The sequence below is a fragment of the Tribolium madens genome, unplaced genomic scaffold, assembly GCF_015345945.1.
Source record: "Tribolium madens isolate multiple individuals breed KSU strain unplaced genomic scaffold, Tmad_KSU_1.1 Scaffold_96;HRSCAF=242;Tcas5.2_LG5, whole genome shotgun sequence".
NCBI lineage: Eukaryota > Metazoa > Arthropoda > Insecta > Coleoptera > Tenebrionidae > Tribolium > Tribolium madens.
In genome coordinates, this window is record NW_025401068.1 from 16,272,089 (window position 1) to 16,294,347 (window position 22,259).

Here is a 22,259-nt window from a genome sequence, read left to right on the forward strand (position 1 = left end):
GAATAGGAATCACATAGTAATTGAAACAAGGACATCAAGAACAGCATTTATTTCCCATTTTACAACTGCTCGTTAAATCAATATATACAAAAAAGATCATATAAACAAAAAAGCTGCAAACCAATTACTTCGAGAAATATCGTAAAGGTGAAGGTTCTTTAAGTATTTTACAGCAATTACTTACATGACTAGTACCCAAAAATACCGACGAATTTACCGAAATAAATAAAACTTTACAATGCACTCGACATAATATAAATATGTAAAAAAAAATCCCTACGAAAGTACCTGAGAAATAAACCGTTCCATTTATGTATTTTTCGAATTTTTTTGTAATTTTTCTCAATTTATTAAGTTCTTTTCCCTTGTTTGCAACTGGGAAAAGACAAGTTGCAATCATTTTTTTTTTGGTACAACGTCCGTCGACATGTTGCTGGTTGTAAAGACAAACGTTGCATTTTTATAAGTTTTTTTGTTATTTGTTATGAGGGAAAAATATTTTGCAGCAAGACATAAGGTCTTAAGACATTTCAAAAACGTATTGAATAAATCAATTAAACAATAATTACAGTTTGTCGCCGCTTTCAATCGGGTTATTTTCATGTAAACACTTCACAAATTATTGATTTTTTACAAGTAGGTTTTTTTATATAAACATCAATTGAGAAATATATAAAAAGTATCAAAAATGTAGATGACCAACCGTCTTGAAAGCTTGGGCGCCAAACCCGGAAAGACGCAGTTCTGAAGGAATTAAATCTTGATGTACACACAAATTAAACCGTAATGAAATGCCTTTTGTCTGCTTAAAAACTCACGCGCTAATAAGTTGTTAACATAGTATGGTTATAGTAAAAATGGTGGACTTGAGCGCGACAACGCTAAGCCGTGCTTTCGGTGGTGGTATTCTGCACTGGCTGACTCTCCTGAAAACAAAACAATTAATTAGCAAAACGAACACACGCCACAAATTACTCTGACTTGGATTTTAATAAAAAAAAAAGAAACATTTGATTTGAAACGTTTAAAATAAAACTTTACATTACAATATGTGAATAATTTGCAAAAAAGCACCTCTAAAACACTACAAGAGTTTTCAAAATGACATAAAAGCAGCAAACACTAAACATGTACTACTTACTTCAGTCTTTACCGGTCCAGTTTCTTCTGAACTCTGGAAAGAGATAGAAAGAATATAGGGGAAAGTGCATACAACTAAATGCAAAATCATAAGAAGTAAAAACTACATGCATGCATTTAAATTTAAAACTACTTGACATAAATTGTGTAAAAATACCTTGTTTCCGGACTCGGACTGGGAGTTTCCGCCACGCGGACGTGGAGGTCCACGTCTACGATAGCGAGAACGTTGTTGTCCACGAGGTCCATCCTGACCAACCTGTTCTCCAGCCTGGCCCTGGCTGTCTTGAGACTGTGGTCGTCTTCCGCCCCCTCTTCCGCCACGAAAGTTTCTACGGAAGAATCTTCTCGGGGGCCCGCGCCCTCTCGGCGCATCACCGTTCTGATCTTGATCGCCTAATGGTGGCGGTGGTCCACGATAAGATCCTCTATAATAACCGCCGACGTAGCCGCCGCGCCCGCGCCTCGGCCTATAACGGCGCGGTGGTCCATTACCGTTACCGCCTCCTTCACCACCAGACGCAGTGCCATCTTTTCCGCCTTCACCTTCACTTTGACTATCTCGTGGTGGTCCACGTCGAGGTCGGGGACCACCGCGACCACGGGTGTAGTACCATTGACGGTAGCCTCGACGACGATCGGCCGCATATGGAGAACCACGGACGGGTTCACCATTGGGACCGGTCACATTGGCGGCTTCATTACCCTTTTCGCCGACGACGACGCTGAATTCGACGATTTCACCATCGCCAACCGAACGGACGGCTTTCTTCGGGTTGTTCTTGATGATGGCCGACTAAAACAACAATTTATTAATTTAAAAAAAAAATCATAGCTAAAATTAAAATTTATCAAATCAATTTAATTGATCAAAGATAGTCGATTGCAAGGACAGCAATCATTTGTTTCTTAATTCAGACCGGAATTAAAAAAAAACATTTCATAACATCACAAAATCTATTATTCAATTTTGAAATAACATTTTACATACAGGAACCAAGCAGTTTTATTTTTAATCATTTGCCTTCAGAAAATAATAATTAATATAAATTAAAGTAATATAAAAAATGTGATCGTATTTTCAGAACGAAATTTTGTTTTGTTTTTGAGTTATGCGATTAAAAAATAAAATAAATATAAAGTAGATAGTTGTAATCCTTAGAGTATAGCTTTTATGAGAAAAATGATTTTATAATGGGTTGCCATTTAAAAAAATATTTTTTTTGTAGAACTCAAAAACAAAAGGAAATTTCGAAAAATTTTATTCTTGTTAAATCATCACATTTTGATAGTACTTTATCACTCATCAATTAGTTTTTTCAAAAAATAAATAGTTTAAGCAAAAAACGTTTGGTTCCATACTTTTTATTCACCTGGTATGTATAAAAATGAATAATGAACAAGCATAATTAATTTTAAAACGAATGACGACACTAAAACTAATAAACGGTTAAAAATAAAAATATAGCAAGACAATAAACTTTCTTAAAAAAAAACAGGAAGTATTGTTTGAAGTTTAAATTTTTAACGATAAAAATAAAATAAATTGTTTCAAATTTTTAAATAAGATTAAAAAACAATTTATAAATGTGACAAGAATAAACAATAGCAAATTTTACGTTTTGAATGACATGTTTTTACTTTTTATATAATCAAACTATTCCTTAATGAAATATTTCATATTCAGAAGCACATATTTTGGTATTCAAACAATTAAAAAAATATGAAACCCATAAAAAAACTATGAACAAATTTCTCAAAATTTAAAAAAAGCAAAAGTTTGTTAATCGTAATAATAATCTCAATAATATAATAATCTCATTATCAAAATCGTTTGTTAAATAATTAATAACAGGAAATCCACCAAAAGACCACCTATGATTGTTACTGGAAATAGAAAATTGGAAAGGTTTCAAAAAATGTTTCAATAATTAACGTCCTACACAAATTTTAACAAAATTAATGATGAAACTTCCTCCAAATATTATTGCAAAATATAACTAATTGCATTCTTGGCGTCGCAGATTTTTTAAATCGATTACCAGAACACTATTTTCTAATCTACTGCAATTTATCGTGCGAGTAATAAATTTTACTACATCAATAAAAAAAAGTAATCGGAGACAAAAAAAAAATGTCAAACTTTAATCAAAAAGTCTTTGTCAAAACCAACTTGTTTTTGTTTATAAATGTCATAAATCCGAGATAAACATTTGTTATCACATCACCAAGAGATATAAATTAAAAATAAATTGTTCCCCAAAATCCAATCCAATGCAACAATCAGTTGTTTTGCACCATTTTTATTGAAATTTGGAGGTACAATTCTCTAGCACACCAATGACTCAAGCATCTCTTTAGAATACCAGAGATGGATCTATGGAGCGTGCAAAAAAAAATCAATTTTAATCAATCCAGTACAAGTTTTGAAAAAAAATATCAAGAAACCTTGACAAATGCTTGCATACAAAATTGAATTGATAAGAAAAAATCGCAACAAAGCAATAATTTAACTGCACATTAATTTGCGATAAGATTTGAAAAACAAAATTTTCACTTACTTGGTGTACAAAAACATCCTCCTTGGTGTCGTTTCGGTTGATGAAGCCGTAACCGCTCTTCACATTGAACCATTTTACAGTCCCCGTTACTTTACTAGCTGAAAGAAAATCAAAATTAATCACAAATTAAAACAATTAAACAAAAATAATTGCAACGTTTTAAAAAATCAATTGTAATTGAGCAATTTTCCTAATGAAATAATGATCAATTCATCATTTTTAAGGGGATTCCACCCGTATTCTTCTTATGGGAATTACAATGTAAACTCGATCTAAAATATCTCGGAAACTAACTGAAATTTTTGCTTTTTTTAATAAAAGATATGTGTTATGTGTTACAGGGGCTCAATTTTTGCTTTTTCCAAAAAAGGTAGTTATTAAATTTTTATCGAATTAAATGTATTTTTTTTTGCTCTTTAACTTTTAAAAATTCAGCCCCGAACAAATAATGTAAATAAGTAATACGCAAAATATATCTTGAAAAATTTTAAAATCTAAAAATTGTCAAAATTAACAAAATGTCAAAATAAATGTTTATGAAGTTATAAAATACGATTTGATTGACGACGTGTTTTATGAAACACACTTCTCTTGGCATTTTGTCAATTTTAATATTATTGTGACAAATTGCTTTATAATAATTTCTGAATTTAGTAAAATTTCTAATTTTTTAGCGAGACTATCGAAAAATTTCAAAATTTTCATCGTGTAATTGTGGTCCAATATCACAATTTTACACAGGAGCATATTTCTGATGTCATTAACGCGATAAAAAAGCATTTTTTGGAACAAAAAGTGAAAAACACTTCGTTTGTATTTAAGAAAATTTTTGATAATTACTCGTACTTTGGCGTCATACTGCAAATCAAAGAAATCCGGAAAGAGCGAAAAGCAGTTACGATTTTAGGCATAAAATGACATTAGAAAAAAATCGAGTTTCTTCTGGTTTGAGAGCACAATCTAGGGATTTTTTACTCTTTCATCCCAACCTTGAACCGGCCAATGCTAGGTTTTTTACCTCCGGTGCGAGAAAATCGTGAGAATGGTCTAAAAATAATCGTGACGCCGCCAAAAAAGCCGTCGAGTCGTATCCACGTGACGCCTCCATTTATAAATAAAGCCCCAATTTTGCAAAAAGCTCAGCGCGTCCCTCACAATGGCGGCCTGCAATCCCGACGCTGAAAAGACAGCTCCTCGAACAAACGACAGCCGCGACGGAAACTCACGTCAAACATCGAAAAACCCCAATTTGGGGGCCAACAACCGCCCCTCGTGGGCCAACTCCGCGGAAAACCCGCCATGTGCTCGACGCAAAGAAGATGGACGCCGGCCCACACGAAAACGCAAATTTACTCACCGATTACTTCCTTCTGTTTGTTGACTTTCGGCGGTTCCGCTGTTGGTTGTTGTTGCTGCTGTTCAGCTTCAGCCATGATGGTAAAAGGGCCGGTTGGCTGATGTTAAACTCCTCTTTCCACGATGTTCTTCCTTCCTCCTTCCTGCCTTTCACAGTTGTTGAAGATCTTGTCGATGCTCAATTTTCTCAACATTAAATAAACTCGGTGAAGCAATCACACACACGCACATTATCAACCCTCTCCTTCTAACACATGCAATTCATCCGGCACATACGCGCTAATTACGCCAAATTCCACCCATCAACGCGCATGCGCACATTATTGTCATCTCATTGGCGGAAACACCACAGGACCGTCTCCAAGCAATTTGAAAAAAACAATTAGAAAAAAATCAAACTTTATTTAATCGTTTTAACAGCGTTTTCTAAAAACTTGGACATTATTGGATAGACTGGATCGTAATTAACCGAATTTTTCTGCCTCACTGAATTCTCGTATTTTTGCAGGGCCCCCACGATCAAATCCAACCGATCCGATTCGGAAGGATGCTCATCCAACCATACCGACAATTTCGGAAGAGACCACGCCGTGTTTTGATGCGGACTTGCTAATTCGCTTCCAGCGAATGAAAACAACAAAAGCAAAACAGTACTGTGGGGCACTGAGCTTTCCGAAGCTTGACTTGCGACGATTTCTTCAGGAGTGAGAGTGACAAGAGACGCCATGGATTTTAGTAAACGGTAAGGACGCCCCAAATCGCTCAAATGGGGGCAAATCACCCTTAGGGCGCTTTCAAGGTGAAGATAGTCAGACTGGAGCCGGATCCGGCCCCCTTGTGATATGGGCCGGAGTAAGGAGGTGTGCCGCACTAGAAGCTCAATACAACGAACAGCAATCTCACTACACCTACAATAAACAATTGATAAGAATTTTTCAACACCTTGAACTTACTTTTCAAGCAAAACTTCTTTATTGTTAAAATTTGATAAATAAGTGTGATAAACACGTGTGATAAATTGGGATAACTCGCGCATGTAGGGGCTACAAACCACCGTGTTTTTGTTTATAGGGACTTGGAGTTTAGCCCAATCTGTTTCAAGGTGAATTGTGACAATTATCGTCTCAATGGTTGAGTTTATCGAGACTAAAAATGTAATAAAATCACGTTGAAATTAAAAATTGACAAAAGTACCAACAATGGGCTGAATTATAGCCCCAACTAGATTAACAAGAACTTGTAAACTTTCGGTAATAATTGCAACACCAGATTGTGGCAAACTGTCTTTCATGTTTGATAACATTCTCTGAATTTGAACTTGAAAATAATACAACGCATTGGCAAAATGGACGTTTCTTTGCTGTCCCGAGTTAGCATTGCCACCTACAAGTTTAACATTAAGAAAAATAGAAAAAAATTTATGAAAAACTCACCAATGACTTGAGCCGCTTCTGGTCCAGTTTCAATTTGTTGTTCTGTTTTTAAACCAAACATTTTAATAGACTTTGAAACGTTTCGACAAATTTTCTCACTTAATGTTTCCTCAATCAAAGCAACACTCAATTCACTAAAAGAAATTTTTTAAAAATTACACTTCCTGATATGTTCAATTACCCGCTAATGACTCTAATTAAAGCATCAATCTGGTCATGAGTCGGGACTTCCCCTTCATTATTAAACATAGACTGGGCTGGTTCTAGTAATCTGTTTAAAGAGCTTGACAAATACGAATTTTCACACTTTTCAAGCACTTGTCGACTGAAAAATAAAGTAGAATTAAAACAAAAATGTAAAAAAAATATTTGACTGACTCAAAAACAAACTGGTCATATTTCAATTTCTCGCACATTTCATAGAAACATTTCAACAATTTTGGATAATCCTCTTCCAACATTTGCTGAACTGCTAATGAACTATTTTTAATTTCACTCTTGATCAAATTGCCTAATTTCGTCCAAAATTTCGCAGCTATATCACAATCAATATTCTGGTTGTTTACAGTTCTTTGCAAAAATTTTATCTGGAAAATTTGAATAAAATTTGAATCATTTCTAGTTGTGTCTACCTGTTTGCAATTTTGATGGATTTCCTCAGTGAAGGCTTTTTCTATTTCGGTCCAAATTTTATTTCTGAAATTTTGTGAAGTAGTCAGAGTGGCACGTCCAGGGCCTTTGGTTGTTTTAAGTCCACTTGAGACAGTGCTCGCATCAAAAGCAGTTTTCAAACATTCGCGACACTCATTGAAATTATTTTCAATCGTATTGTGTAAAATCGCATTAATAGTACCCAAATTAATGAAAATCTGGAAAATAAATTAAGCAAAATAACTAACAATCAAAATTATTAGCACTTGTAAGGCAGTGGTGGTTTGGGCTACATTTTCATTGATAATTCCTTGATTTAAAGACCCTGTAGCCAACTTGACAACTTTCTGCTGTTGGGCCCTTATGTTTCTCAATTCAGACGTTACAGCATCGATGTCTTTTAAATCAGGGTCTGAGGCGAGTTGCTCTAAATCAAAAAATGAGCAAAATACAATTAAGTGTATTAAAAAGTACCTAACTCGTGCAAAATTGTCGCTTTCTGGACAGGATCATTAGTATTAACCAGTCGTTTACTCAACTGTTGTATTCTATTAACCTGTCTCAAAATATGACTAGCCAAATGCAAACGCCCCAACACTTTGGTGTGGGTTTCTAGAGCGTTATAAGGACCCGTAACCTTAAATTCAAGCAAATTTAATGAAAACTAAACATTTGATCGTATTACTTGATTTCTCAAACGTTCAGCATTCGCAAATAAATTCTGGACGTGGCCATTCATAGTATTTAGAACGCTTTCCAATTTGGTCGCATGATTGCCCTGTCTTAATAAATCATCGTGTTTTTCCAAAACCTGCTTTTGTAATTCGCGACTGATCAATTCGATGCCTTCGCCAAGCTTCTTGACTTGCTCAGAAATACTCAAAGCTTGAGGAATGGAACTTTTCGAGCCCGACTTTAAAAAACACCTGTAAAACTCTGAAAACCAAAGAAATTTTTTTAATTGATAGACTTGTTTTGTTACTACCGTCATTCTCAATCTGCTCTATTATATCAGTTTCGGAATTGGAATTATCCATTATTACCACTATTTTATCATAAATTATTATTGAGAATAGTTTGACACATCACAAACTTTAAATCTACCAGACCAAATCATCAAACCTACTAATTAAAGGCGTCACAAGAAAAAAAATCGTTACTTTATTAAAAAACTAAGTTACTAGACAAACTACAATTGCCCACGTAATTGTAAAATTTTAAAATAAATAAMTGTTTCTCTATTTATAATTATTTTACAATTTTAAATTGTAGGTCCTATTAACCAGAATTTATGATAGTTCGATTAGAACCTGAAATAGTTCAAATTGACTTCACAATAATCAGTGTTTTATAAATAATTATAAATTATTCTACAACAAATTCACTATCAAATTGTTACTTTCCACCAAAATATATCAGAAGCAAGCCCAGGAAGTATTTTGGAATCTAGTAGAGGTTATGTCGTAGTTTCCAGAAATGGCAAGAAATTTGTGTCACTTTTTGAAAACCGACGGTTTTGACCCCTTGAAGCGTCTTTTCCCATCATTGAGGTTATATTCAGCAAACCCCATGAAAAAAACAGAAAATGTGGCCCCCGTGTACACCAAGAGAGACAATGAGTTTAAAATGACCAAGAAAGGAACTATTTCCACTTTGGAGCAACTGTTACAACTTAAAAAATTTGATGCTTCTAATATTGTGATGGATAATAATTGTTTCAAATATGTTTCTAAAGCGACTCTAAAAGGCAATTATACAGTTTTTAAACAGAAAGGAATAACACAAGAGACTTTATTCAAGTATCCGGAAATATTAACAGTGTTAGAAACGGAGCAAAAATTACAGATTATTGAAAAGTTAAAGTACGATATAAACGAAGTAGCAATTCTTTTATTACTAAATGTACCAAGTCTTGAACAAGTAGAGAAAAACGAAGAAAATCCAGAAGTGGGAATAATCGCGACTCTATCCTCACTTTTACAAGTATTTTTTCGTTGTTTAAATGTAATTTTTATCGATTTGGTTTCAGATAGATTATCAGAAAGCCTGTGAATACATAGTAAATAAACCATTCTTGTGCTTCCTCTCAACCGAAAAAATCAAAACAAAAATAAAGATTCTAACCAGTTATGGTATACCATTAGAGGAAATATGTAATGACTTGTGGGTACTAAGATACAGAGAGCAGTTAATAGAAGAACGTTTAAGTAGAGCCAAGGAATACAACATAGGAGTTGCAAAAACCTGGATGGTAAGAGCCAAACAGGAAGTGTTCCAGACGTATGTGATTCCCCTCAATTTCAAAAAAAATCAATCGTTATTTTCAGCTACATTCAGCGACGTTCAGATAATAAATCGATTTTGGGCAACAGCTCCCTCGCCGAGTACTTATCAGAACGTCTAGAGTGCAGTGTTGAAATCGCAAATTACATGATAACAAAACAACCAGCCCTCCAAAATAAGAGTTTGAAAAAACTGAAAGAACTCATAGACTTGTTGTATGCTGAAGGTTTCCAACCCCAACAGATAATCAGAGTGCCCAAAATCCTGGTCCACAGTGTGGAAACAACAAGGAAAAGACTGCAACAACTGACTGAAAAAGGCATTAAAATCGACACTTTATCTCTCTTGACTAAAAGCCAAAACCAATTCATGCAGTATTACGAGGCTTTACTCAAGAATAAAAATAAATCGAAAATAAAAACGAGCTAATTACTGAATCGCTTTGGATTTAATTTTACTTGATTGGTTATTAAAATAAGTTAATAGTATGACTGCGGCGAGTCTGGCTTGGAGGTCTTGTTGGTTCAAGTCGTGAGCCCACTCGACTCTTCCCCAGTGGCCTGTTTGGTACTCCTCTTCCAGGCGAGATAAAAGGACTGCTTTTTCAGGAGTTAGGAAGTGTTCCACACACGCTAGCGTCAATATTACTGATTTTAAAGTGTCCACTCCGTACATAAATCCGCAAATTGTAGCAAAATTGTGCGATAACAAGTGTTTGCTTAAAGTCGCTTTGTCTTTTTCACTAGCTGGGGGGGCGTCCATTTGTTGCGATTTTTTTATATTGACTTCGAAGCGTTTATTGAACCAATCTATGACAGGGTCCCATTCTTTCTCTTGCAATTCAAGCAAATCTTTCTCTTCCTAGAGAAAATAAAGAATTAAAAGTGCCCTAGCGATTATTTTACTCACATCGGCTTGAAATAAAATCGTGTCAGTGTCCAAATAGTTTGTGATGTGGTTAACCATGTCATATTTTGTTAAATTATTTGGATTATCAATGACTGTGTTACATAATGTAGTCTGGAAATTGAAAATTTGGTTATTTTGAATTAAAATAAGTACGTCAAGGGGGCGCATACAAGGTGCATTTTACTCTGAATAATGTTCTCCTTTTGTGAATTCCATTCTGTAGCTACTGCGATAGCCAAGGGCTCACTTTCAACGCTAAATAAATTTCCCTGTGGTGTTTTTAATTTTCTTTGATCCAGAGTTATTTCATATTTGCCCTCACTGCGTAAAATCCCAGTATTTCGATAAAAACGTTTTCGAGTTGCTAGAAAATGAGGTTATTTGGTGTTAATAACAATTCTTTACTAACCATAATGCCTGAAAGAATTGTTAAAATGGCTTAATGCACTTGAATCATGTAGTTTACTAGTGAATTTCAAACAATTTAAAAATGTTTTGAACATTTTGGTTACAAATTTCTAGGTTAGGTTGTCAGGTGAGATGCAAGGTGGGTGCATAGAAAAGTGATGATTTAAATTAATATTTTAATAATAACACAAAAATTAGCTCATTCTATTCTAGAGAACTATTTCATTTTGGTGATTTTTATATCTCCTTTCAAGTTTACAATACTGAAAAAACAATCTCAATGCCACCCACCTTTATTGTATCACCTTGCACTAACTAAATTTTCAGCAGATGACCTCAAAAATCAATTTTTTATGTTTTCTTATTTTTCATGGTTATTAATTTAAAGTCCTGCAAGACGTAATTTTGATTCTTTTGTAAAAATTTTAATATCTGGTGATTTTTCCAGTTTTTAACCAGAAATTTGATTATTTCTTCAAATTTTTTCAAAAAAGTCGAAAAACCACCAAATAGTTCTGTTTATTTTTTATCAAGATTTTACTTAACAGGATTGAAAATTCTTTTTCAGCAAGAAACACAATTGTTTCGCAAAATTTGGTTAAAAGCAATCCAAAAATTCAACAAACTCCACCAAAAACAGCGGTTTTTTTTTGCCTTTTTCACGTGTTTAAGCACGTTTTTAAGGTAAAAACAAAAAAATTCTAAAAATTTTGTTGAAGCAGGCAAACAAATTACATTCGTTTTTGAACCAGAGGCTCATTTATCTTACAAAATCTTGTCCAAACACGCTCAAAAATCACAAAAACAATTGATATTGATGTTATTTTGTTTGTTTCACTTGATTTAATAACTGATTTTTGAAAAAAATAAAAAGTGCGATTTTGTACTAAAATTTCAGGTTTTTCACTAGATTTCGCTAAAACAAACTAAAAAATCAAGAAATTAAGTCGAGAATTACATTTCTCGAGCTTTCTAGCACGTTTTTCAGCTAGAAACGTAATTATTTCGCAAAATTTTGTTGAAAAGCCGAAAAATCACAGAATTAAATCGAAATGCATGTCATTTTTGTTTTTTTCAAGAGTTAAAGCGGATTTTTAAGCTGAAAACTGCGTTTTTTCATGAGTAAAAATTTGGCGAATTTTTCAACTCGGATCTGGTGAATTTTGTTTTTGATCTAGTTTCACGACCTGAATTTTTTGTTATAAATTTTACCGAAAATTTTATTAATGCTTATTTATTTTAGCTTTAAATGAAATTTCATGATAAAAAAGTTAACTGCCGTATTCCGTTTTCTCTAAAAGATACGTTTTGGCAATAACATTATGAGAAGAAAAAAAAATGGGGTAACTTTTTAACATAAAAATTTAGTGTAATTCAATTTTACACTAAATAATTTTTATGCAAGAAATGGGGGGAGTAAATAATGAAGAATGCAACAAAACAATAACAAAAAAACTGACTTCTTCATACGAAACTTGTCGATTTTTATTCTTCACTTCATACCTAACACAAAAAATATAAGATTTTAAACAAAAAATGACAGAGAAATTTCACAATTTGCAACAAGTTGAAGCACAGTAAAAATGCGTAATTCACATAAAATTAAAACAAATCGATTTATGTATCGACACAATCCGGAATTGGTGGTGCCAAAAGTTAATTTCTCTGAAAATTCAAAGTTTTACTGTTTATAAACCAGCACAGTTCTGTAACCTTATATATTTATCTTTAAATACGATGAAACTATTTACAATGTTCAAAAACATGAACTTGGAAATAAATATGAGAAACAATTCAATGTAGTAAATTAAAAAAAAAAAAAACTAAAAATAAGAGAAACAAAATATTTAATTATGCGCCAATCGCGCAAGAGAGTTAAAAGGGGTCGTTTTATTTGAATAATTTAATATTATTTAAATTCCATGTATAGTTTTGCGTCGGAGGATAATCCTTATCCACTCACAATATTCCACCAGAACAAAACAAAACAAAAAATAGTTCAAGCAACGTAGGTGTAAACTTTCCTGTCTTCGGGCGTCCGTGCCAGATACTCCCTCTCAATCAACCCTTCTATTCGTTTCTTAATAATAACCGGCGATGGTAGAAATCTGCTTTTCAACTGCTCGGTCACTTCCGTCACAAGAATATTATGCGGCATTCGTTTCCTCGACTTCATTATTCTAACAATAGCTGCTTCTATTTCATGCTTCCTGTCCTCATCCACTTTGTTCCTAGTTTCGCGTCTTTCCGGCTCGCTCTCCCCCTTCGCCGCCACTGTCTGAATCTTGACACGATGCAACTTCGACGTGAACGAATCATTCACATAAAACTCGTGATTCGATTCGATTTCCTTAGTCCTGGGATTCTTAATCAGGATCCTTTGTGTCGCTTTGCCCATCGCGAGCGATTGCAACGCTCTTATCAAATCCCTCTCGGGGATATCCGACTCGTTTAAAATCTCCTCATAGCTCAGTTTCTCATGGTTATTGAACAACATTAAAACAACCATTTGGTAAGTGGACACCTGAATTATGTGCTTTCGGGGGCCTGTCCTCGGCGAGATGGAACTAGTCGACGAACAAGCACCATCCTTGTCTGGATCTTCCTTTTTCGGACCGAAAAATATGGCATTGAGATCGGCATTGCCCAATTGGGGTTGTAACGTCAACTGCCTTCCGCTATGTTTGGCTAAATAAAATCTACAAGAAAATGATAAAAAGAAAAAAAATAAAATGTCTTTCTTACTCACCTACTAAAACATTCGAAGGCAGCTAGTGGAACAGCAGGAATGTGGCACTTGGGAGTGGCGCTCTGCGTAGGCCAGAACCCAGTCGTTAAGACACGCATGAAAAGGTCCACCCCGCATAAGCTTGACTAACGCAAAAAAAAAACAATTAAAAATGCACATACAATTTTTTTTCTACTACATTAATACCTCAGTTTTGGTGATATGATCCTTAAACTCGTCCATGATCGTGTTTGAAACTGTCATATCTTTGAACATACCTTCAAGTTTTGACGTGAACTGGCAACCACATTCAGTCTAAAACAAACAAAAAAAAAACATTTTTATTATTGTGCGCTTTTTAATTTATTAAATTTAGGGAATTTTGCATTATTTGGTAACACGTAGCAGTCTCAAGTTTTTTTCATGTACGCCACCGGAAATTCGTAAAATTGATAAGAATATTATTGGTAAAATAACCGCATATAATGGCATTGTCACCAACACGAAAATCATAAAATACACTAAGCTAGCGTTATTAAAAATGGAGAATAGAAAAAATAATATAATAAACAAATTGAAATACTTTGATTCAAGTTGATTTCCAGCTTAAAATTGAGCCAAATCTATTGGAAATAGCACAAATTGCTTCATTTCGGCATAAAATTGGGATTAAAGACATTATTTTTATAAAATACATTAATTTAGAATGAATTCTGTATTAAAATAGAGGAAAATTGGATTAAAAATAGCTCAAATTACTTTATTTTGGAATAAAAAAATTATGAGCGAAATTGGATTGGAAATAACTCAAATTGCGTTATTTTAAAAGAAAACTGTTACTTAAGCATTTTTTGGTTGGAATGCTTTGGTTCGAGTTGATTTTTAACATAAAGTTAGCCAAATCGATTGAAAATAGCAAAAATTGCTTTATTTCAGCCTAAAATTGGAATTAAAGAAATTATTTTTATAAAATACTTTGATTCAGAATTATTTCTGTAGTAAAATTGGGTTGAAAATAGCTCAAATTGCTTTATTTTGAAAGAAAACTGTTAGTTAAGCATTTATTTTGTTAAAAAAACTTGATTTCCGGCTTAAAATTGAGCTAAATTGATTGAAAATAGCACAAATTGCTTCATTTTAGCCTAAAAAAAATTATGAGCATATATTTTTATGAAATATTTTGATTTTAGAATAATTTCTGTGTTAAAATCGAGCGAAATTGGATTGGAAATAACTCAAATTGCGTTATTTTAGAAGAAAACTGCTACTTCAGCATTTATTTTGTTGGAATGCTTTGGTTCAAGTTGATTTTTAACTTAAAGCCAAATCGATTGAAAATAGCAAAAATTGCTTTATTTCAGCCTAAAATTGGGATTGAAGAATTTTTTTTAAATAAAATACCTTAATTTAGAATAATTCCAGTGTTAAAATTAAGCAAAATTGAATTGGAAGTATTTCAATTTCAATTCAATTTCTTTTAGCCAGGTTCAATACATCTTAGTCCGTTAAGAAACAGTATTAAAATTAAAATTTAAAACATTAAAATACATCTTCTTCTTGGATCTTCTTGGTATGGAAACGATGAACAAAAACACGATTAGCCCGTCACACCAAACTTTTATTTTAATAGCACAACGCGTTTCGACCACAAAGTGGTCATCCTCAGGTGAGAATAAAACTAAAATAAAAGTTTGGTGTGACGGGCTAATCGTGTTTTTGTTCATTAAAATACATAAAAAACATCAGAGTTGTTTACAAAATGTTAATTATTTAGATATTCTTTAATGGAATAGAAACAATATTTTAATAAATGTGAAAAGGGGACCCTTGTCTGTGATTTTGGATAGCTCAATTTGCTTTATTTTGAACTGTTATTTAATTATTAATATTTTTTTTTTAATAAAGTGCATAAGTTGATTTTGTAAGTACTATTTTTTTTCCTTATATTATGTAATTTACATTACAGCAAATTAACTTTCAACAAACTATAAAATAAATAAAATATTTTCCGAATATTTTTTTCTCTATGACTTATTTCCTTATTTTTTTCTAACGTAATGTCTCTGCAGATTGCAATTAACAGTGTATACAGGATGTCTCAACTAACACTCCCTTAATTGAATAAAACATAAAATTCGCTACATTACATTTGTCTTGATTTTTTTACGATAAATGTATTTCAAATTAATTATTTTCATTTCAGGGAACAAGTATTTTAAAATTACAATTTCTTCAGTTTCAGTTTTACTGAAACATTCTGTGTGACAAAACTACTTACTAAAATACAAACTTAAAGTCTCCAAAAAATCTTTTTCAAATTGTTTTCAATCACGTAACTTATGACACATAAACAAGCTAAATTTCCCAATAAAAAGTTTATCTCTATTACTTTTTTTTTGGTTAAAATCCATCATGGTTGTTATATAAACAACATCTTGCAGGGAATTCATTACTTGTATTATTATTTCAAGGTTGTTGATAAGTCGTATCGGAAAGAGAAAAACCTTGAAATAAATTTAGATAGACACTGAATGATTTCTGTTATAAACACCCAAGTTATCATAAAAATCTTTTTGTTTCTTTACCTTTAACTTTGAAATCATATTTTTCTCCCAATCGTCGCTAACCGATTTATTCAAAAGTAATCTCTTGGCCAAATGTTGTTTATAATAGCGTTCAAAAACGTCTTTCTCTTGAAGGAACCTAAATAATACCATAGACTTGTCAAGAACCAATTCAATTTCTTGTTCAGACATCTGAAACACAAAAACATTTATAATGGAATTTTCTCAATTTACAAATGTACCACCCACCCCTTTAACACCTTTCTTTAATTTATCATCTATAAATAACGAGAGATATTCGGGCGATTTCGGATTGAGATTGAGAAAATGTTCGAAATCTGAGGCAATCATCTGTTTGAAAATCTTATCGTTATTGAATGAATTCTTCAAGAAATGATCGAAACGATCTTTCAGATCTAACAACGATTGGACGAAAGTGATCGCATTGGTGGATGGTTGATGTTCCTCTTCTTGTACCAAAGCTTTACCTTGCTCTCTCAAATACTGACTCACACAATCGGCCATTGTTTTTAAACCATCGGCAACTCTTCCAAACAACTTGTACATACAAGCCAAATCTTCAGTTTTCTGATGCTTTAACATATGCACAACACCTGAATTTTCCATTTCAACTATAGTTTTCATATGCTTCTTAATCAGTTCCTCTTCAACCACTTCAACAATTCTCGATTCGGTTGATTCATCCAAATAGTGTTTCGCTCTATCCGATTCTTCATTAATTCTAGCTTCTACTTTATTTATATACACGGATGCACTATTTTCAGCTAGAAATTTTTGACTTTCAACTTTGTAAAATTCGGCCGATTGTTGAAGGAATGGTCGTTCGAAATCCTCTTCGTAAACAGCACGCGAATTAATACCAAGTACCATAAGCATTTGACAGGCGTTTTTTATCGAAATTCTATCAACTTTTTCACCTCGTCGTTCACGCATCACCATATCGAGAAGGGTTTCACGAAGATGATCACGTATACAACCGTAACGTACAACTTGATCGCGAAAAATTATCAAGCCCAAATTGTAGACGTTATCGACGTCGTTTTGTTGCACATAAACGCGATCCATGTACATGAGGATGTCACGAATCATCACCATCGATGTTTGGTGGTCATTCCAGGCCTGATTCAGTGTCATCAGGAAGCAGTTGTGGAGAGCGCGAAGGACGTCTTCACGGACCTGCAGCAAAATAATAATAATAGTAAAAATCGGTATTTCATTTATGTTATTCCCAAAGGAATAAAGTATCCTATGAGTGGAAATATAAAATTTTATATCTTCTTCTCCACCTTATTCAATATTTAATTTCAAAATTTTATTACTAGAAATAACTTCGTAAACGAGAGGAACTTTAAATAAAACACAATTTTGCCGCCTCACAAAACAAACATTTCTTATCGCGTGATAAATCTCAACTATAGATTTTCCTGTAGATTATGATTACAATACAATCTTATTTTTCCGAATTTGATAATAAAATTTATATAATTTAGAGAGAGAATAAAAATCGTTTTCTCCTGTCTATATGCCAACTCATTGTTTGAACTTCATTTACCTGAAAAAATGTAAACAGAACCGGCTGATTTTTTTCACGTTCAAGTTATTTTCCTTTGCTTTGCAAAAAAACTGAGTAATTTTCTAGATTTATCCATCAACTATTAATAATATTTTAGTTTCAAATTTGTATAAATCACTAAAATCTAATTCCCTGTGGACATCGTGCTATTTATCAGAAGTCGATTAAATGACATAGCAAATGTCAGTAAGCACGTCGATAATTATCAGTTTTCAGCGTAATTTAAATTAAAAATTATATTTTCATAAGCACAAAAAACGACCACAAATGGCTTAGTTTTTTTTATTTCAAAACAACAGTTTCATAAGTCTGAAATTATTATTTAAAAAAAACATAATAAACATAGCTATAAATCTTTGATTTGCATTTCCCAACTTTTTAAACATGATAAAATCATTAAAATTGGCAAAAATACAAGGTGTTAAAAAAAGATTATAAAAAAATTCCAAAACGTAATAGTATGGACCAAAACAAACAAAAAATTCTTAATAAACATGGGTTCGCAAAATAACGGTTTCGGACATATCGAAAATTATTCGTTTTTTGAAACATTTATTTGCAATCTGTTTAAACAAAAAAAGAAGCTTCGAATAAAAGTTTTAAAACGTTTCACATTCGATATCTCCAAAACCGTTACCTTCTTAAATACCTATTAAACACCTATTTTTTTAACACCCTGTATACAAAAAACTTTGTATTTTGTAATTTACAAATTATATTTGAAGGGGTGAGTGGATAAAAGTGTTATGTAACATTTTTTTTGAAAACTGGTATTTTCTTTTAAAACAATTTAAAATAAATAAATAAATAAACAAATAATAAAAAATAAATCTTCAAAAAAAAGCACAAATAACACAATTTTTTACTTAATTCAATTACTTTCCGACATATTCTTGACAAAATTTTGCGAAATAATTGCGTTTTTTATTGAGAAATGTTTTAAAACTCGAAAAGAGCATAAATTATGTCGTTTTTTATTTAGTCTGGTATATGTATTAATTTTTTGGTATGTTTTTTAGCAAAAATTAAAGAAAAAACCTTGTTTTAGACTTAAAAACGCAACTAAATGTTTGAAAAAAGCAAAAATAACATCATTTTCGAGTTAATTATGTGCTTTTTGGGCTTATTTTTAACGAAGTTGTGTGCTTTGCTTTTTTTCGGCTCAAAAAACATGCTTAAACTCTCTAAATAAGCAAAAATAATTTTAGTTTCGTGATAGTTTGTTCATTTTTTACCTCATTTTTGACCAAAATTTTCAAAACAATTGTGATTCTGACTAAAAAATATCCTAAAACGGAATAATTTTTGAACAAAATTTTTAGCACAATCTAAAAAAGTAAAAATAACACCATTTTTGAGTAAATTTAGCGATTTGTGACGAAATAATTTTGTAAATTTTTAATTGAAAAACGTGCTAAAACGCCTAACCCAATTTGGTAATTTTTCAATATGTTTTAACAGAATCTTACAAAAAAACGTGATGTAAACAAGCAAAATTCATTATTTTTCACTTAATTTGGTGACTTTTCGGTATATTTTTGTCTAAATATTTCGAAATAATTCCGTCTCTTATTGAAAAATATGATATTAATATGGAAAACCGTTTTCAAAAAGTCGATGAACTAGCTTCAAAATTACGCCTAGTAAACAAGAAAAAAAATCTTTTAAATGAGAATGTTAATTTTCGGGACAGCATAAAGTGGACTTTTTTATATTGTGTCGTTTTTTTTCATTTATAAATGTTTTGTTAAAATTGAAATATTTTTATAAAGCAATAGTTATCACAAAGTTTATATTAGAAAATAAAGCTTGTTTTTTGGTACATAACACTTTTATCATTTTTTTAATAACATAAACTAATGTATTAGTATAGTGGATGAAGGGGTCATGCACATTTGATCGTTAAAAAATCTATAAAAAACATAATTACCTAAGTTTCCTTATAACAAGGAAACAAGATTCACATAGGCCTTTATATATCATGTAATTTTTTACCAAAAACAAATTGGAAAAAAATACCCGCAAATTAAATTAAAATGCTTATAACTCCAAATATAGGTAAAGCACATTACATTATTTTATTTGTTTAAGTTACATCTGGTTAAATGAATGTAGTAACAAAATGTAATAAATATTTGATGTAATAAAACAAATAAAGTGGCAAAAAATTACCTCTTATCTCATTCTCTCTTCCTCTTCGTTAATTGATAATATACATTAAATAATTAATAACTTGCAAGATAAAATCACTACTTTTTATTATCTTATTCATTTTGATAAAAAAATTATAGTCATCGTGCATACACTCAAAAGTAGTCATAAACAACAAAGTTTAAAATAACAAAAAAAAAAAAAATGCATCGTGTAATCAAGGTGAACATATGCGATGTTTAGCTTTAATAAATATTGTGAAAACAAGCAAAAACGAAATAATAGTTTAAAAAAATTTGATACAATTTGTTGGAATTCTTTCAAAGTTAATTAATTTACTGTGTTAAAAATAACCTGCAATGTAATACCATTGGGCATTTGCTGTGTTTAAATTAGTCATCAAAGATAAACACTGCAATTAACCCAATAATGAAAATTCGTTTTTCTTATCTCAGAAATAAATATTTCTTCTTACCTTTGATTCTAAATGATGAGTAACAACCTCCTTGAGCCCTGTGTACAATTTCTCTCCATGTTTATGGAGAACCATAGTGTAGGCATTCCTGTACAATTCTTCAAAACTCAATCCTGAATTGTTCTTTTTCTGAATTTCCTGAATAGCATTTTTCAGAAGGGCCCATATGCTCTCCACATACTTTTCATCCATAGTCATCTATAAAACAAATCAAATGAAATGACTGTTCAGATTTCAAACACCACAAATACAGATTTAAACGTGATGTCGCCGGGGGGGTCATTTTGCCTGCAAAACTGCCCGTTTTTCATGTCTGAGATATTCAACACATAAATTTTGCAAAATTTCAAAAATGGTGAAAGAAAAATGACATTTATGACAAGTAGGAGACTCAATTTGTTTGCGCGAATGAAAATCACCATTTTGGTCGAAACTGAAAGGAAAAACCATCTCTGGCCGTGATTCATGGTAAAATTCGAAATTTTCGTGGGTCCTAATTAAAAAAACTGACATTTGTGACAAATGCGAGGTTCAATTTTTGATTTTTTCTTTGCAAGGTGGCCGTGGTTCATGGTAATTTTGGTGGGGCTTGTTTTTGTCAAATTGTGATAATTGGTGTTATCTTGGCCGAAACTGAAGGGAAAAACCGTCTCTGGTCGTGATTTATGGTAAAACTCGAAATTTTCGTGGATCCTAATTAAAAAAACTGACATTTGTGACAATTGCGAGGTTCAATTTTTGATTTTTTCTTTGCAAGGTGGCCATGGTTCATGGTAATTTTGATGGGGCTTGTTTTTGTCAAATTGTGATGATTGGTGTTATTTTGGCCGAAACTGAAGGGAAAAACCGTCTCTGGCCGTGATTCATGGTAGAATTCGAAATTTTGGTGGGTCTTAAATAAAAAAACTGACATTTGTGACAATTGCGAGGTTCAATTTTTGATTTTTTCTTTGCAAGGTGGCCGTGGTTCATGGTAATTTTGGTGGGGCTTGTTTTTGTGCAAATTGTGATGATTGGTGTTATTTTGGTTGATTTTCGAGGGTCATTGATGATAATAATCGCGCAAAGCGTATCACTTTGACATTTCTAGAGGACAATGCACTTGTTCGTTGGATAATTTTGGGGACTTACTGGAAAGGCACGAATCCTCATTTTGCCTTCCTTTTTGCTGAGAGACGAATTCTTCATCGCTGACATTTTCGTAACTCGTTTAAAACACCACGCACCAAATTCGGCAATCGCACAAATCACTCGTAGCTGGTATCAAAAAAGGTTGCTTTTTCCGGCTTCGAGTCCTCCTTTTCGTGAAAACAACCACTCATCTTTAACAATAACACTAAACAACAATGCCCGTTTCGTTTTTCCGATTTTTAGAGATGATGATGATGTTGGTAAAAGCTAAAGCACTAGCGAAAGTCAATCACACGAAACGGATTTTAACTAGTGGAAAATTGTCTTTTCGCATTAAACGCGATTTTTCACCTTTCGATGCACAAACTTCACATCGCCATTGTCAACGTTGAGAAAAACGAAGAGAAAGTTTCTCGGACTTTTCAGCATTCAGCTGATTCGTTTTTTATTATTCAGGTTCAGAGACACGCATTGGCGACAACATTACGAACCGAAAACTCCCTGGAATTCACACGAAACGTCACGTCATTGCGGTTACTTTTGATTTGGTTTTTTCATTATCATAAATTAAAATTGTTTAAATTGCTAGTTCAATGATTTATTTGTCTGCAATTGTACAAAAATACACGTTTTTCCGAAATCGTCACTAAAGTTGCATAAAATCGACATTATCATTACACAATTTGGTGTACTGTTGGTTGCAAACATTAATAACAATGTTGTCAAGTTACTGTCTTATTAAAACATAATCTTTTATTAACGTGTATCTGTTTATAAGTTTGGTTTTTAATTTTACAAATATACTTTTATATAGTGGCTAGTTATTTTGCGAGACGGTAATATTGAAACGAGAAATTTGACAACACTAGACCTGT

At 32.3% G+C, this 22,259-nt stretch overlaps 5 protein-coding genes and 1 non-coding gene across 9 annotated transcripts; 1 reads left to right on the plus strand and 5 right to left on the minus strand.

Annotated features, from left to right (window-relative positions):
• Positions 1-34: 34 nt before the first annotated feature.
• LOC123012412 (Y-box factor homolog) lies at positions 35-5,238 on the minus strand. 2 transcript variants are annotated; one of them, XM_044410300.1, is made up of 5 exons: positions 5,059-5,238; positions 3,702-3,799; positions 1,298-1,936; positions 1,142-1,174; positions 35-926 (listed from the first exon to the last, which is right to left on the minus strand). In XM_044410300.1, exons 1-5 carry the CDS (start codon positions 5,132-5,134, stop codon positions 882-884), a joined length of 891 nt encoding a protein of 296 aa, XP_044266235.1. In that variant the 5' UTR covers positions 5,135-5,238; the 3' UTR covers positions 35-881. The 2 variants fall into 2 exon arrangements, with proteins under 2 accessions (XP_044266235.1, XP_044266236.1); XM_044410301.1 differs by lacking the exon at positions 1,142-1,174.
• On the minus strand, positions 3,393-3,531 carry LOC123014020. The gene has a single exon (XR_006413297.1). It is a non-coding gene; the product is annotated as a small nucleolar RNA SNORA53 (small nucleolar RNA).
• A 201-nt stretch (positions 5,239-5,439) lies between the features above and the next one.
• LOC123013272 (conserved oligomeric Golgi complex subunit 5) lies at positions 5,440-8,266 on the minus strand. Of its 2 annotated transcripts, XM_044411704.1 has the most exons (11): positions 8,127-8,266; positions 7,827-8,077; positions 7,616-7,778; positions 7,408-7,568; positions 7,123-7,359; positions 6,869-7,077; positions 6,672-6,815; positions 6,491-6,624; positions 6,252-6,440; positions 6,011-6,203; positions 5,440-5,965 (listed from the first exon to the last, which is right to left on the minus strand). In XM_044411704.1, the coding sequence occupies exons 1-11, from the start codon at positions 8,176-8,178 to the stop codon at positions 5,458-5,460; spliced, it is 2,241 nt and encodes a 746-aa protein (XP_044267639.1). In that variant the 5' UTR covers positions 8,179-8,266; the 3' UTR covers positions 5,440-5,457. The 2 variants fall into 2 exon arrangements, with proteins under 2 accessions (XP_044267639.1, XP_044267640.1); XM_044411705.1 differs by lacking the exon at positions 8,127-8,266 and having other exon boundaries at positions 7,621-7,778; positions 7,827-7,969.
• Positions 8,267-8,423: 157 nt separating this feature from the next.
• On the plus strand, positions 8,424-10,601 carry LOC123013273 (transcription termination factor, mitochondrial). Its single transcript, XM_044411706.1, has 3 exons — positions 8,424-9,124; positions 9,171-9,421; positions 9,469-10,601. Exons 1-3 carry the CDS (start codon positions 8,618-8,620, stop codon positions 9,851-9,853), a joined length of 1,143 nt encoding a protein of 380 aa, XP_044267641.1. The 5' UTR covers positions 8,424-8,617; the 3' UTR covers positions 9,854-10,601.
• On the minus strand, positions 9,839-11,031 carry LOC123013275 (ATP synthase mitochondrial F1 complex assembly factor 2). The gene is made up of 4 exons (XM_044411708.1): positions 10,743-11,031; positions 10,504-10,697; positions 10,334-10,444; positions 9,839-10,285 (listed from the first exon to the last, which is right to left on the minus strand). The coding sequence occupies exons 1-4, from the start codon at positions 10,834-10,836 to the stop codon at positions 9,854-9,856; spliced, it is 831 nt and encodes a 276-aa protein (XP_044267643.1). The 5' UTR covers positions 10,837-11,031; the 3' UTR covers positions 9,839-9,853.
• Positions 11,032-12,197: 1,166 nt separating this feature from the next.
• On the minus strand, positions 12,198-21,861 carry LOC123013989 (cullin-3). Of its 2 annotated transcripts, none has more exons than XM_044412874.1 (7): positions 21,385-21,861; positions 20,254-20,451; positions 16,283-17,230; positions 16,055-16,225; positions 13,677-13,784; positions 13,491-13,615; positions 12,198-13,440 (listed from the first exon to the last, which is right to left on the minus strand). In XM_044412874.1, exons 1-7 carry the CDS (start codon positions 21,448-21,450, stop codon positions 12,741-12,743), a joined length of 2,316 nt encoding a protein of 771 aa, XP_044268809.1. In that variant the 5' UTR covers positions 21,451-21,861; the 3' UTR covers positions 12,198-12,740. The 2 variants fall into 2 exon arrangements, with proteins under 2 accessions (XP_044268809.1, XP_044268808.1); XM_044412873.1 differs by lacking the exon at positions 21,385-21,861 and adding an exon at positions 20,505-20,855.
• Between the last annotated feature and the right edge of the window lie 398 nt (positions 21,862-22,259).